General features: G+C 38.6%; 2 protein-coding genes across 2 annotated transcripts in view; both read right to left on the bottom strand.

The window, feature by feature from the left end:
• The window catches only part of LOC128736877 (kinesin-like protein Klp98A), a 52,616-nt gene extending 51,184 nt beyond the window's left edge, over positions 1 to 1,432 (bottom strand). Inside the window, exon 1 of the mRNA XM_053831380.1 lies at positions 506 to 1,432. Coding sequence (XP_053687355.1) covers positions 506 to 552 — 47 coding nt within the window. The 5' untranslated portion in view covers positions 553 to 1,432. The remainder of the gene's footprint in view (positions 1 to 505) is intronic.
• A 5,145-nt stretch (positions 1,433 to 6,577) lies between these two features.
• Positions 6,578 to 13,581, bottom strand: LOC128732776 (solute carrier family 25 member 45). Its single transcript, XM_053826143.1, has 7 exons — positions 13,551 to 13,581; positions 11,031 to 11,143; positions 10,724 to 10,836; positions 8,417 to 8,523; positions 8,215 to 8,348; positions 7,791 to 8,152; positions 6,578 to 6,715 (listed from the first exon to the last, which is right to left on the bottom strand). The coding sequence occupies exons 2-7, from the start codon at positions 11,071 to 11,073 to the stop codon at positions 6,578 to 6,580; spliced, it is 897 nt and encodes a 298-aa protein (XP_053682118.1). The 5' UTR covers positions 11,074 to 11,143; positions 13,551 to 13,581.
• Between the last annotated feature and the right edge of the window lie 407 nt (positions 13,582 to 13,988).

The raw sequence follows: 13,988 nt of genomic DNA, 5'->3' as shown, positions 1-13,988 counted from the left end.
GATAATCATTTAATGCCACGTGCCTCATTTTGCACTGTTAATCTGACACTAGAGTGGCTTTTAATTTGATCTACTAAAGAGTTTGACTTCTTTTTCCTTCTTCTCCTTCTTTTTCACTTCATTTTCTTTGAGCGAAATCGTGTGCGAGATTCGACTGTGATAATCGTGTAAATCGGGGTAGTCTAAATAGGGGCAAATGTCGCAATATCTCGGAAATGTACATATCTCGGTTGTTTCTCGACGGATTTCCATCCTCTTTTCACCAATCAACTGGAAACGAAGTCGAGTTTTGGACAAACGTACAAACGCAACAATTAACAAACATGATTTTTTTTAAACAGGTAGATCTCGATGGTGCCCTGTGCTGCTACCTTTGAGGTTTGTTTTGTATATTTTGAATCTAAAGATAATTTCCATTTTTTCGTTATTCTGCTTTTTTTTTGGTTTTGCAACACCATTGCAGTGAAACTGGTAGACAAACCATTAGCATTTAATCGCAACTCACCTTTGATTGAAAGGTCGTACTCGGACAGCCACCTTCAGAGACGCCATTCCGGTGCTGGTAAGCGATATCCGCGGTTCTGTCCAAAGTGTCCTACAGGTTCGGATGATTCTTTACAGCTGAGTGCGTTTATTAGGTAGTAGGTCAAACTCAACAACAGTCGCAATAACAGTACAACGAGCGCCCAGCCCAGAATGCAGAATCATTCTTATGAACATCACTTAAATGCAGGGGTATTTCGAAAGCACTCTAATTTACATGAATGGTAGATTTTAAGCGGATAGCAAACATGCGACGAATTATAAGCACAAGAAGTAACAATAATATTTTCCACCTCTTACATTGCACTGCACAATGATTTACCAGGGCACAATTTTTCAACACCCGGAGAGCACGCACATATACCAATGGGAAGCACTTTTCATGTTATTCTTCAATGCTATTTATCGCTTTCGCTTATATTTTGGGTCGAGCTTCTATTCACGGTAGCTGCCAGTGTGAAGAGCATTATTTTTTCACACATTTATCATTACGATGATTTTCCTTTTCTTATGCTCGTTGATGATAAATATTCTACTGGAACGCATCTCAAGCTGAAGTTCCACAATTAGGTAAACACTAAATAGTAACACTAATATTTCATAACTTTGTGTGCAATGTTCAGTTTTTAGTGCAGCTCAGCTGTAGATATTTAGCTTCATTACAACAGAGGAGAAATAACAGATTTCACGATTTTGCTCATCCTACTAAAATAACAAAATTAATTTACCGCAAGTCATTGGACATTCACATATCACATAACACTGATAGACACTTCAGCAATTTTGGTTCAAACTGATTGGAACATCAGTAAAACAATAAAATAATAACTAAATAAAGCACTACTTCTTCAATCCGATACCGTACCGAACACACAAAGAACGCATCCGCCCAGCCGAACCGTTCAAGTCAAGATCTCATCACCTAATGAACATTGAACATGTACATGCAAGGATTTTGGAAAATGAAAACACAAACACACAAACCGCTATTCGCTATATGTAAGCACAAATCGATCTCTTGTACTCTCATGGAAATGCCATATGGAAAGTTTGTGAAGATTTGGTGCAAAGTTTTGTTTATCCTTTTCACTCTTTAACAAACCTGTGCGAAGGGTGCACATCAGACTTCACAAATAGAACAAACCTGGGAAGGTGGCAGCACCGTTTCGCGCACATAGCGAATAGCGAATAGTTTGTTCTATTTGTGAAGTCTGTGCACAGGTTTGTTAAAGAGTGAAAAGGATAAACAAAGCTTTGCACCAAATCTTCATAAACTTTCCATATGGCAGTTCCATGAGAGTACAAGAGAACGATTTGTGCTTACATAGCGAATAGGACAGGACATGACATTGTGACTTTTTCTTCTTGTTTTTGTTTTGGCGATTCCCTTTCAAAATTTACTACGGCAAGCGAAAAGTCTAGATAGAATTAACAAAAGGGCGAATGTCGAAAATGTAAACAAAACGGGTGAGAGTTATTTTTTGCTGGACCAGCATAGGAAAATCAACCCTCACTCGGTTTGTTTACGCTTGCGACATTCGCCCTTGTGTTAATTCTATCTTCAAGTGTTTCCAAGAATCCAGCTGCAGTTTATGATAGAAGCCAATGTCCTAGTTGATCACTAATTAAATAAAAATAGATATATATAGAATGCCAGTGTCGCTGGTGTTTCATGGATATTTTGGTGGCAAACATGTTGCTGGTTAGTGTCTTGGATACGGGAACAACATTGTCAAATTTCCCAATAGAAAATTTTCCTGCCGACGAAATACCCCAAAACGACCAAATCGGGTGATTTATCCTACGTGATTTACGAAAAAGCAGAATGATTTTTTTATTGGGTTGCCTTTTTAGTTTGACAATCAGGGGTGACATTGCGATTCCAGGGATACCAGACTTGCAGATTTGTCTGCAAATTCCAGATTTTTGGAACGGTCTTGCAGATCCTTATAAATTTGCAGATATTTGCAGTTTTTCTGACTTTTATTGTTTTGGTGCAGATTTTTGTTCGAAGCTCTTTAAACTTTCACAGACTTCCTAAAAAAGTGTGCAGATTTTCGCAGATTATATTTAAACCAGAAAATTCGAGTAGCCGGAAAACTGCTTGATTTTTTCGGTTTTCGAGCAGTTGCAGACATTTTTTTAGAAAATATGGCATCTCTGCGATTCACGTTTCGAGTGATTTTGGTTCGTTTCGCCCATTCGTTTAACGTAGTCGAAACGAACCAAAATCATTCGAAACGAGAATCGCAATGTCACCCCAGATTCCCGTTTCGAATCGATCACTCACACATATGTGTACATACGCATACAATGTAAATATTGCGACATTTGCCCCTATTTAGACTACTCCGCTTTACACGATTATCACAGTCGAATCTCGCGCACGATTTCGCTCAAAGAAAATGAAATGAAAAAGAAGGGGAAGAAGGAAAAAAGGTCAAACTGATTAGTAGATCAATCTAAAAGCCACTCTAGTGTCAGATTAACAGTGCAAAATGCGGTACGTTAGTAGTATCAATCTATATAGAATGCCAGTGTCGCTGCAGTGCTTGTGGTAAACATCACACATTTGAAAATTATGTATTTACATTGTATGCGCATATGTGTGAGTGCTCGATTCGAAACGGAAATCTGATTGTCAAACTGAAAAGGCAACCCAATAAAAAATCCTTCCGGCTCTTCCGTAAATCACATAGGATAAATCACCCGATTTGGTCGTTTCAGGGTATTTCGTCGGCAGAAAAATTTTCTACAGCCTGAATTCGTTAATTGGGCCACGATTGCATTCCAGCTGATTCGCTAATTGGGCCGACTGACAGTTGTTAGAAATTTCTAAACTCGAAAATTCCATACAATTTTGACATTCAAGTTGTCACATAGCCCAATTAGCGAACACCCAATTAACGAACCGCCCAATTAACGAACCACCAATTAACGAAACTTTGCTGTACCGTGGACCCCCGTTCGTTTGACCGTTTTTAATCTGAACACTTTTTAATTTGAACCCCGCTGGTTTGCACGATGTGCAAATTAAAAATGGTTCAAATGTCATTCTCAATATGGCATCATTTGCCTTCGCAGACAATGCACATAAACACGATTTGTGTGTACTGATCTAGCGTGTTTAATTCTAGTTTAATCAGTTTCACATTTCGTTTCCCAACGATTACGATAGAAATCCGATCGGAGAATAACATATTCGCTGTTTGCAACTACCAACTAAACGAGACTAAATCAAACCACCAAAACAATAACAAAGAGCAGGGCGGTCAGTTCAAACAAGTTTCAGCATATTTAGGGTTGCTAGCTGTTCAAATTAAAAACGAACCCCGTTAGTTTGCATGAGGAATCGTTCAAACGAACGGGGGTCCACTGTATTGGGTAATTTGACAGTGTTGTTCCCGTACCCAAGACACGAACCAGCAACATGTTTGTACGTTGCATTAAATGATTATCACAGTAGTCTAAATAGTCATAAAAGGGGCAATACATAATTTTCAAGTGTGTGATGTTTTCCACGAGCACAGCAGCGACACTGGCATTCTATATACCATGGACCCCCGTTAGTTTGACCATTTTTAATCTGTACACTTTTTAATTTGAACCCCGCTGGTTTGCACGACGTGCAAATTAAATGCTCGGGTACTTTTTCATTTAGACGTATCTGCAAATGAGAGATTCTCTTCGTGTCTCCTCTCTTCCGCTTTTTACGGCGATACTAATGCATTGAAAACAAAATTTTCAAAACATTTGGCTAACTAGTGACTCCGGCAACCGATTCATGCAAAGCTGATGTGTCAAAATGCATTAGTATCGCCGTAAACGGCGGAAGAGAGGAGACACGAAGAGAGTCTCTCATTTGCAAATACGTCGAAATGAAAAAGTACCCGAGAATGGTTCTAATGTCATTCCCAACATGACATCATTTGTTTATACAGACAATGCACATAAACACGATTTGTTTGTACTGACCTAGCGTGTTTAATCGGTTTCATGTTTCGTTTTCTAACGATTAAAGCCTATCGACCTGAAAAGAAATGGGCAAAAAGATAGGCCAAGAAATGCTAAAGAAAAGATTTTCCATTTGCGATTTCTTTAGCAGTATGCACCTCACAAGAAATATTATTTCACTTTCAGATGGCGTAGTTTTACATGCACTTTTTCGTACGGAATAATATCCGGCGTAATTATTACCACAAGAAAAACTGACAGATAATTGCATGCCTTGCAGTTATCAAATTTTCTTCGGTAAATAACACGATTTTTTCTTGAGCTGTTTTCTTTTCTGCTGGATATGGATACTAGGCTTAAGATAGAAATCCGATCGGAAAATGCAATATTCGCACTTGCAACTGCCAACTACAACAAACCACCAAAACAATAACAAAGAGCAGGGCGGCCAGTTCACACAGGTTTCAGCATATTTCGGGTTACCAGTTGTTCAAATTAAAAAGTAACCCCGTTAGTTTGCATGAGGAATCGTTCAAACGAACGGGGGTCCACTGTATATTGATTCTATACTGTCATGTCCTATCCTAGCTCACAGTAACAGATACGCGGAAACTAAAGCCAACGATTTGGCATCAGTGTGCACAAATTGCCAGCACTTGCTGCGGAGCAAAATGCTGCAGCAGTGGGACTTGATTGTTTTCAACATGATCCGCTTCTGTTTTGTTTACATCAATTTTTTACAATAGAGCGATATATCTTTCAACTTAATCCACCCCATCGACATCTCTATATCGAACTGCAGTAAACGTCAGCGACAGCATGTCCTGGGCTCAAAATTTGACAGCGGGCCCAAATCAGAATGCTGGCAGTTGAGTGAAACGCAGTGCTGACATGCTATCTCATTTTCGCACACACGAGATGTTGGCAGCGAAAACATAGTTGCCTGCCAATGGTGTGACTTAATCAGTGTAAAATGCGTTGCAAAGCTTTATACACACTGTGTCCGAGTATAATACAGTGGACCTCCGTTCGTTTGAACGATTCCTCATGCAAACTAACGGGGTTACTTTTTAATTTGAACAACTGGCCACCCTAAATATGCTGAAACTCGTATGAACTGGCCGCCCTGCTCTTTGTTATTGTTTTGGTCGTTTGATTCAGCTGGCAGTGGCAAGCAGCGAATATTTCATTCTCCGATCGAATTTCTATCGTAATTGTTGGGAAACGGAATGTGAAACTGATTAAACATGCTAGATCTGTACAAACAAATCGTGTTTATGTGCATTGCCTGCATAAGCAAATGATGCCATGTTGAGAATGACATTTGAACCATTTTTAATTTGCACATCGTGCAAACCAACGGGGTTCAAATTAAAAAGTGTTCAGATTAAAAACGGTCAAACGAACGGGGGTCCACGGTATTCAAGGTGCGTGACAATAGCTTAAGTACATTTCATAACTATTTCAATACTTGTTAATCAAACTTGTAAGCAAAAAGTATGCGTGTTCGATTGGCTCCCATTTGACAACTCTAGATAAAATTAACAAAAGGGCGAATGTCGCAAATGTAAACAAACCTCTGACTATTTCTATTCAGGCAGACCTTCCAATATGGTATAAATATCACGATACCACAGGGACGCTGAATTATTACCAACATCTGGTTTTCGTTTAATGCTTACGGTTACTTCGTTAATTTGATCACGACTGCACTTCAGCTGATTCGCTAATTGAGCCGATTGACAGCTGCTAGAAATTTCTAAACTCAAAAATTCAATAGAATTTTCATTCTTTACAAAACTAGTTTTACTAGTGTCGTAAAAAGTAAAAATAGCTTGACTAATACAGTTGATAAGAAAACAAAAAGTAATATATTTGATTTATCATTTCTTAACAGTAAATTATTATTTCTTAACAGTAAAAGTTAAAAACAACTTTTAGTCACTGTAGCCCTCTCTGGTGTAACTATCAGTCTCAGGTATAAGCAATATGATTCGAAGCACCTTTTCCCACTGGGCGTCGATAGGCCAGGACAATTATTTAAACAATCCAACGATTGTAAAATGCATGCGTTCAGGTACTATCTACTATCAATACTAAACCATTTGTGAATCTGCCCCAAACACCATTCATAGCCTAGAAAAGTAGCGGAATTCACTGGAGCCGCTCTGGCAATTATCATACAACTACCACGAAACAGTGATGTCCATCCGTGACGCTAGAATGACAATGAAAAATTAAGTTATCAGCCATTTTTAGCTCGAACAAACTATACCAAGGTAACCAATAAGCATTAGTATAAGCAGTAAATTAATCGTTTAATATAAATATAATATTTTAAGCATTTTAAGTAACTTGAAAAGTATGTATTCAGGTCCTATAATAGAGGTTTTCCCAAGGATTTTCCGTCAGATCATACCCCTCCTTTTCTTATTTTTTCTCGAAAGTACTCCCAATACGAGTGACAATGGTGCAAAAATATATTTTTTTCGTTGACTCTAGAATTTACTACGATTTTTTAAATAATGCAAATTGCAAGAATGTTGAGTTTCTTTTCGCCAAATCACGAATGTTGAGTTCAAAAAATTCGTTTCGGCTGCACTGTTTATCAAAACTTTCAAATTTTCTGGCAGCATTGCACAACAGTTTTTGACATATGTGTATCAGCGGTAGAGTGAAAAGGACAAAACGAATGAAAAGCGAATGATTACCTTCTTCTTCTTTTCGTTTGTTGCTTGCCACAAGAGTAAAGAGTGGCACAAATGGTTTCGAAGTGGTGAAAATAGAGGACACTGGTACAAACAGGCATGTAATACATCCGAGAAGTGACGGGTTGAAATATACGTATTTTAGTTCTTCATTTTTACAGTAGTTAGAGGCTTTAATAAAGAAAGTTTTATATGGGTATCATTTCTAAGAGTCAAAACCGAACATTTAGTAAAAAAAAATTTTGACGGAAAACCTCTATTGTTAGGTTTAAAATTTTGTAAGTGCAGACAGACAGACAGAAATTTATTTTATAGATGGTCGGTGTTAAGTCAGACCGAACCATGTGACAAAACTCTGATTTCAAGAAAAACGCGATCAAAGTTTGCTGCTCAGTATGGTTTATATCTAGGAATCGTTCGAAAGCATCTCATAACTCTGGCTGTTTGCAACATTTATGTAGTCTGATTAGAGTAAAATGTAGCTTAGAAAATTCTTGATTGTTTGCTGTCATTAACCCATTTTTTTTAAATTTTGTGACTTGATCCGGTCTGATTTAACACCGACCAGGTATAGATAGAACAAACCTTAACCAGCCGCCTGAAGCAGTGCATCATGTTTTTATGCACCGTGGGGTCCGTTTCGGACTGCATCACGGTTTTGACAACGTCGAAGGGTACAACAAATAACCACGATATGACTCCTGCCGTGGCACCAGCAGTGGCTATTAGTGATGCCTCGTATGTACTTCCGATTCCCGTTCCTGCCTGGCGGCTGCGTTTCATGTGATGTAACCGCTCTTCCACATCAATCATGTACTCATAAACCAGCATGTAAATGCCGTATGGCAACACGTCGCGGCACATCATTGGCGTGAAACCCCGATATAAACCCCAAATACCCTCGCGCATAAAAATATCCCGGGAGCAGCGCCACGGGTGACCAATATCTGAAAGAAGAGATCATAAAAATATTTCAGTAAATAGAACTGTAAGCTGCCACCGTTTTTACATTGAAGTGTTTGTAGACGAACTTTGATCACTTCTACAGGGCAGGCCAGGAAAACTTGCGCAGCTCCTGCCATCGAACCAGCGTACAAGATATGCTTTCGCCAGAGCTGTTCTTGCTCCTTTTTCGACTTGCAACTGTAAGTGGAAAAATAATGCTGGAGTTGTAGCTCTGTGACATAGAATGATGGTAAACTATCGCTTACCGTGCTTGGAGAGTCCGCAGGTAATCACCGTATACCGCAAAAACTACGGAATTCAGAGCACCATTTGTGACAAACGGAAAGAACATTCCCTTGTAGAAACCCCGAAGCTGCAATAATAGACCAAACAAATGATTAAATAAATACAGCAAAGTTTCGTTAATTGGGCGGTTCGTTAATTGGCTGTTCGCTAATTGGGCTATGTGACAACTTGAATGTCAAAATTGTATGGAATTTTCGAGTTTAGAAATTTCTAACAACTGTCAGTCGGCCCAATTAGCGAATCAGCTGGAATGCAATCGTGGCCCAATTAACGAATTCAGGCTGTAATAACATTTATCAAGGTTAACCACCGAAGAGCGGGTGCCACACTTGTCTTAATTCCATTGTTAATTCAAAAGAAATCCAGCTTTTTACGAGCCATAATGGCGGACATGTTCGTAATATTTAAACAGCATTTTTGACATTTCCCTAATACAACGCACGTTCCCAGTAAACCATTTGGTTTGTATATCTCGATTGCAACTGAGATATACGAAATCATATCTGAACGAAAAAGTTATATTTCACGCCATATAAGAACATATATGTACCAAAGTGGAGGCGATATACGTGTGAAAATTTTGACAATTATTTGTAATTCTATTTTGCGTAGTTTTTATAACACGCAACTAAATACTCCTGAATATATGATTAAGATATAATCAAATATTGCAATCGTCTATACTGCTTTGTAATTCACAGTCATGAATTGGATATGAAGACACGCACGACTGCAAAACAACTTATTGTTCACTTCAATTTGACATACTCTAATCATTATACAATTCCAATGTGAAATTGACATGAAAAGGATTTAATGTGAACTTTCTATTACGATTTTGTGTTATCTGGCTTTTCTTTCCGTGCATTCCTTTAGTTTTACCGTGAACGCGCGGAAAGAAAACGTGCGATGTACTTAGGGAACTGTAAAAAATGCTGTTCAAATATTACGAACATGTCCGCCATTATGGCTCGTAAAAAGCTGGATAAATGTACAAAAAACAATGTTCAAAAGGGCTTCATTAAAGGGGCGCGGATGTGGTAACATCGACGTTTCGATAGACACCGTCGATCCTGACACTGTTTGTTTGGCTGTTGGCTATATCCAACTTTTTACGAGCCATAATGGCGGACCGCATAATCTGTGTTCATAATATTTGAACAGCATTTTTGACATTTCCTAAATACATCGCACGTTTTCTTTCCCACGTTCACGGTAAAATTAAAGAAACGTGCGGAAAGAAAACGTGTGATACATTTAGGAAATATCAAAAATGCTGTTTAAATATTACGAACGCCGTCTGCCATTATGGCTCGTGAAAAGCTGGATAGCAACATTAAGCGCAAGTGTGAATTTTATAGCTGTCCCAACGCGGTTGAGAACACATGGCAAATTATTTCATAGTTTTCTTTCACGTCCACAGAGATAAATATGTATTGTTATTTGAAATTTTCATATCTATTGATCATATGACGATATAATTCTCATCTTAAAGTTGTGCACTTTGGATCGTAAATCCACCACATACGGTCGAACTAGCCAAAAACATTTCACGCGCCTTTGAAGTTAAGACGCATTTTCAGTTCGGTCAGGTGAGCGTTGTGTTGGTTTCAACAAACATTTGACGCGAATGGTTGGTAACAAGTAAAAACACAAAATATATACGCCTATGATATGTTTTCGAATTTTGTATGAATTATGTCTGTTTGACTTGTCATACTTCAAATAAAAACCAACAGTTCCTTAATTTTAAAGTCTAACACAGACCGAATCGAACGAGGGTTCATTTTTATATACCGGTCTAGCAAAAATCAAACACCCTTCATTTTGTTTACAAAAAGTCTAAAATGTACACCTTTGTCTTGTTTAAAATTCAATTCAATATTAAAACAAATTTAAGAACACAACACCACCAATCTGGTATTTACTCTTAAGATTAAATATTCTCTCTTGAGTCTGCATCTGCAAATCATGATCGCGAATATAATACATTAACCCAAACTATTAAGTTGTCTTATTCCGCTACTTACTGATCCACACATCTAATGCAGCCTGTTTCCCTACATGTCTATTTCCTGTTTGTCGGATAAGCAATAATATTTACTAACGCTATCTAAAAATAACGCGCGCTACTTAGTGCGTCCTGATCAACGCTAGACGCTAACACAAAAAAAAACTGCAAAAGCATTTAACTCAATGTTCGCTGGTCGACACTCGACACTAGGTAGTGCTCCTAAAATGCCAAATTTTTATTTGGCCGTACTCACCCCATTATGACGCACTATAATGTTATAGATTGAGGAACCGATTTTGTTGTTGGAAAACTGTTGCCACGTTTTAATAGTATCCAAAGGATGACCCACCAGAACTCCACAAGCACCTGTTGGAACACATTACACCGATAAATAACAAGTGATTTTCACGCGTCACAATTATCCAGCATAATTTTTTTTTCTCATTTAAAATAGGTGAAATTAGCTGAGAATTTTTTTTATTAACTCACAATACCGAACTAAATTATAAACTATGGCATGAAAGTGACTCTAAACGGGCGGTTGAATTAGGATACGTTACCAGCGAAACAACCGGATATGTAGTCACACGTGATCAGCTTCATGACGCTCTATCACACGCAGCCAATCCAATTCCGGTTGGTAAATAAAAGTGGCTTCCTTCTGTGGGAAAATCTAAAAGAATACTACCCTTCATTCACTGAACGATGCATTGCTACCGGTTGCAGTTGCAGTTGATCGTAAGGGGCGCTTGTTGGTGACGATCGTGGGATGCTGCATCACCTGAGCATAGGGAAGATGCCAACGAAATTGCACACAAGTGTTCTTCTGTGCGCCACAGTAATCAGTTGAATGCAAAATGCACATGACTGCTAAATTAATTAGTGTGAGCCGGGGTGGTAGGTGCAACTAAGTAACTTATACATAGTTCAGATTATATTCAAATCGCCAAGTTTAAAGCACAGGTTGTTATAAACTATTGCAGAGCCGGCCGGCAAACCCGTGCGGTCGCACAAAGCCTCACGCTTTGAAGGGGCCTCGCGCTTCGTGATGACTAGAGAACAATGTTAAAAAAATTCTAGTGGACAATCTCTGGTATTAAATACAATACAACCAATTTAGTTGTTAAGAAATATTTGAATGATTTCCATTGTTTATTAAGAAGAAATCTATGGAATTAGGCCTCCCTGCTTTAGAATGGATCGTTACATAATGTGCCAAACGACTCCGCTCAAATTGCACGCTGATTGTTCACGGAGGCTTCGATCAAATGGGCACTTAGCTCCTTTGAACTAATGAAATCTCCAGGTCCAGATGGTATTCCACCCATTTTTTACAGAAACTGGACGTCGTCATAATGTCCGAGCTCATCAACCGAACCAATTTCGCTTTGGGACATATTTCTGAGAATTGGCAGAAAGTAGAGGTGGTGTTTATGCCTAAGGGAGATAAAAAGTGAAAAGCACGCATAAGGCTTTCAGATCAATAAGTCTGACATCAACGCTTCTTAAGTTGGTGGAGAAAATTCCAGATAATTATATCCGGAAAGAGTTTTTAAAGAGCTCTCCGTTGCATGGAAAGCAACATACATACCAATATGGCAAATCTATGGAAACGTAGAACGTAGGAAGGCAAACTGCTCGGTGTAGTGACGTCAATTGAGAAGTCACTCAACTATCCAGAAACGGCACTTTGTTCTTTGCTTGATATTGAAGTAGCTTTCGATTATATGTCCTTCATTTCATTTATTACGGCTCTCTTTCAAAACGGAGTCGACCACATTACAATGGGCTAGATTCAGGCAACGCTTTTGAGCAGAGAAATCACATCATCGTTGAGAGATGCGTCGGTCATGATCTCGATGATCAAATCCCCCTTAATTTGTTAGAGGAAAGTTTGACGTAGTACAGTCGAGTGGTTTGGTAGGAGCTCTAAACACCACCATGTTATGGTACATACAAGACGGGTTTAATATAAGCCCCACAAAAATAGTCTGGTATCATTCGCAAGGTGAAGAAAACATACTGTTACTTCCCCTATACTGATTGGTTTCAGGCTGAGCTTCAGTAAGAAAGTCAAACTCTTAATTTTGGATAAAAAACTTAACTGGGCTGCTCGCCTAGATTATGTTGTTAAGAAAATGTACCACAGGAATCAAATACAGGGTTGTAGACTAAACAGTTAAGCAGTTTATCTACCCAAATCCTACAGTAGATAAAAAAACTACTCAATTTAACTCGTAGTGTCGGGATTCCTAACTAACTGGAAACTTTCCTGCTCTTTACCATTTAAGAAATATCGGATGATACCGAAACCTGCCAATTTTGCATCTCCATCACTGGGTATACGTATAAGCAGTCCGGAAACTGTGTAGAGCTATCGAAGTCTGTCTCAAAAAATGATCATTTAGATTACCACAGTGGTTTTTTAATCCAATTCCTCCGTTCAAAACCCCGCTGCTTAATCTGCACAGGGCCTCGCACGTTGTAACGCCGGCTCTGAACTATTGGATTGGTATATTGATTTCTCAGAGAAACTATGCGTCACCAAGAAACTTGTAATAGGTATTAACGATTTTGTTAGCATTTATTTTGCATTTAACAAATGATGCTCGTTGCATAAGGATATTACATAATCAGCCACATATTTATTGGTGTGTTTCTGGTTTTGTTTTTCACAAAGTATTACACTGAGTTCTTCACGTTTCATTAATATTTAGTTAAAAATGATTCACAGACAAATTTCGAACCGTTTCTTCAACCGTTACTATAAAAAAGATACCATCAAAACGGTAAATGGCACTTGGCTTGTATTACCATCCTACAACTCCGAACTGCATTAAAAAAATTGTTGGACAAGTTTTTGAGTTTCGCGCATTTAAAATTTTTAGCCAGATTGCTCAAACAACTTAAATAAAAGTCTCTAACCCCTCAAGCCCCACAGTTTTTCTAGCAAAGATACAAAGCTGATTAAAACCTGATTTGATCCACCTGTTGCATAATTAACCCAATAATATTAGCTACAAGTTACAAGTTACAAGCTTCAAAGTTACAAGTGCCAATATTTTGCGTTGCATACTTACTTTACTTTTTCGGCGACAATCCTCTTATCGAATTTATACCAAATTCAGGAGCCGTCTCCACATTACTCGGTCTTGGGTTACCACTCTCCAATCGCCGCTAACACCCGCTGTTCTAGCATCCTCATCGACAGCGCTCAGCCAACGGGTACGGGGTCTGCTAGAAGTCGTCGCCCTCTGTCGGGTTCTCTGCTAAATATTGTTTTCGCTGGTCTCTCATCCTTGCTACATGGCCAGCCCATTGTAGCCTGCCCTATTTTAGTCGCTTCACAATATCCGCATCTTTGCACACTTGTCGAAGTGGAGCTATCGACTGTTTATGATTCCAAACTTTATGTTTTCGGCAGGACAGTCATACGGCAAAGCAAAACGACACTTATTTATTCTATGCCCGACGTTTCGATGTATTTAACATCTTTCTCAAGGAGTTCTACAACATAA

Source organism: Sabethes cyaneus, chromosome 1 (genome assembly GCF_943734655.1).
Source record: "Sabethes cyaneus chromosome 1, idSabCyanKW18_F2, whole genome shotgun sequence".
NCBI lineage: Eukaryota > Metazoa > Arthropoda > Insecta > Diptera > Culicidae > Sabethes > Sabethes cyaneus.
This window is presented reverse-complemented; position numbering and strand designations above follow the sequence as displayed.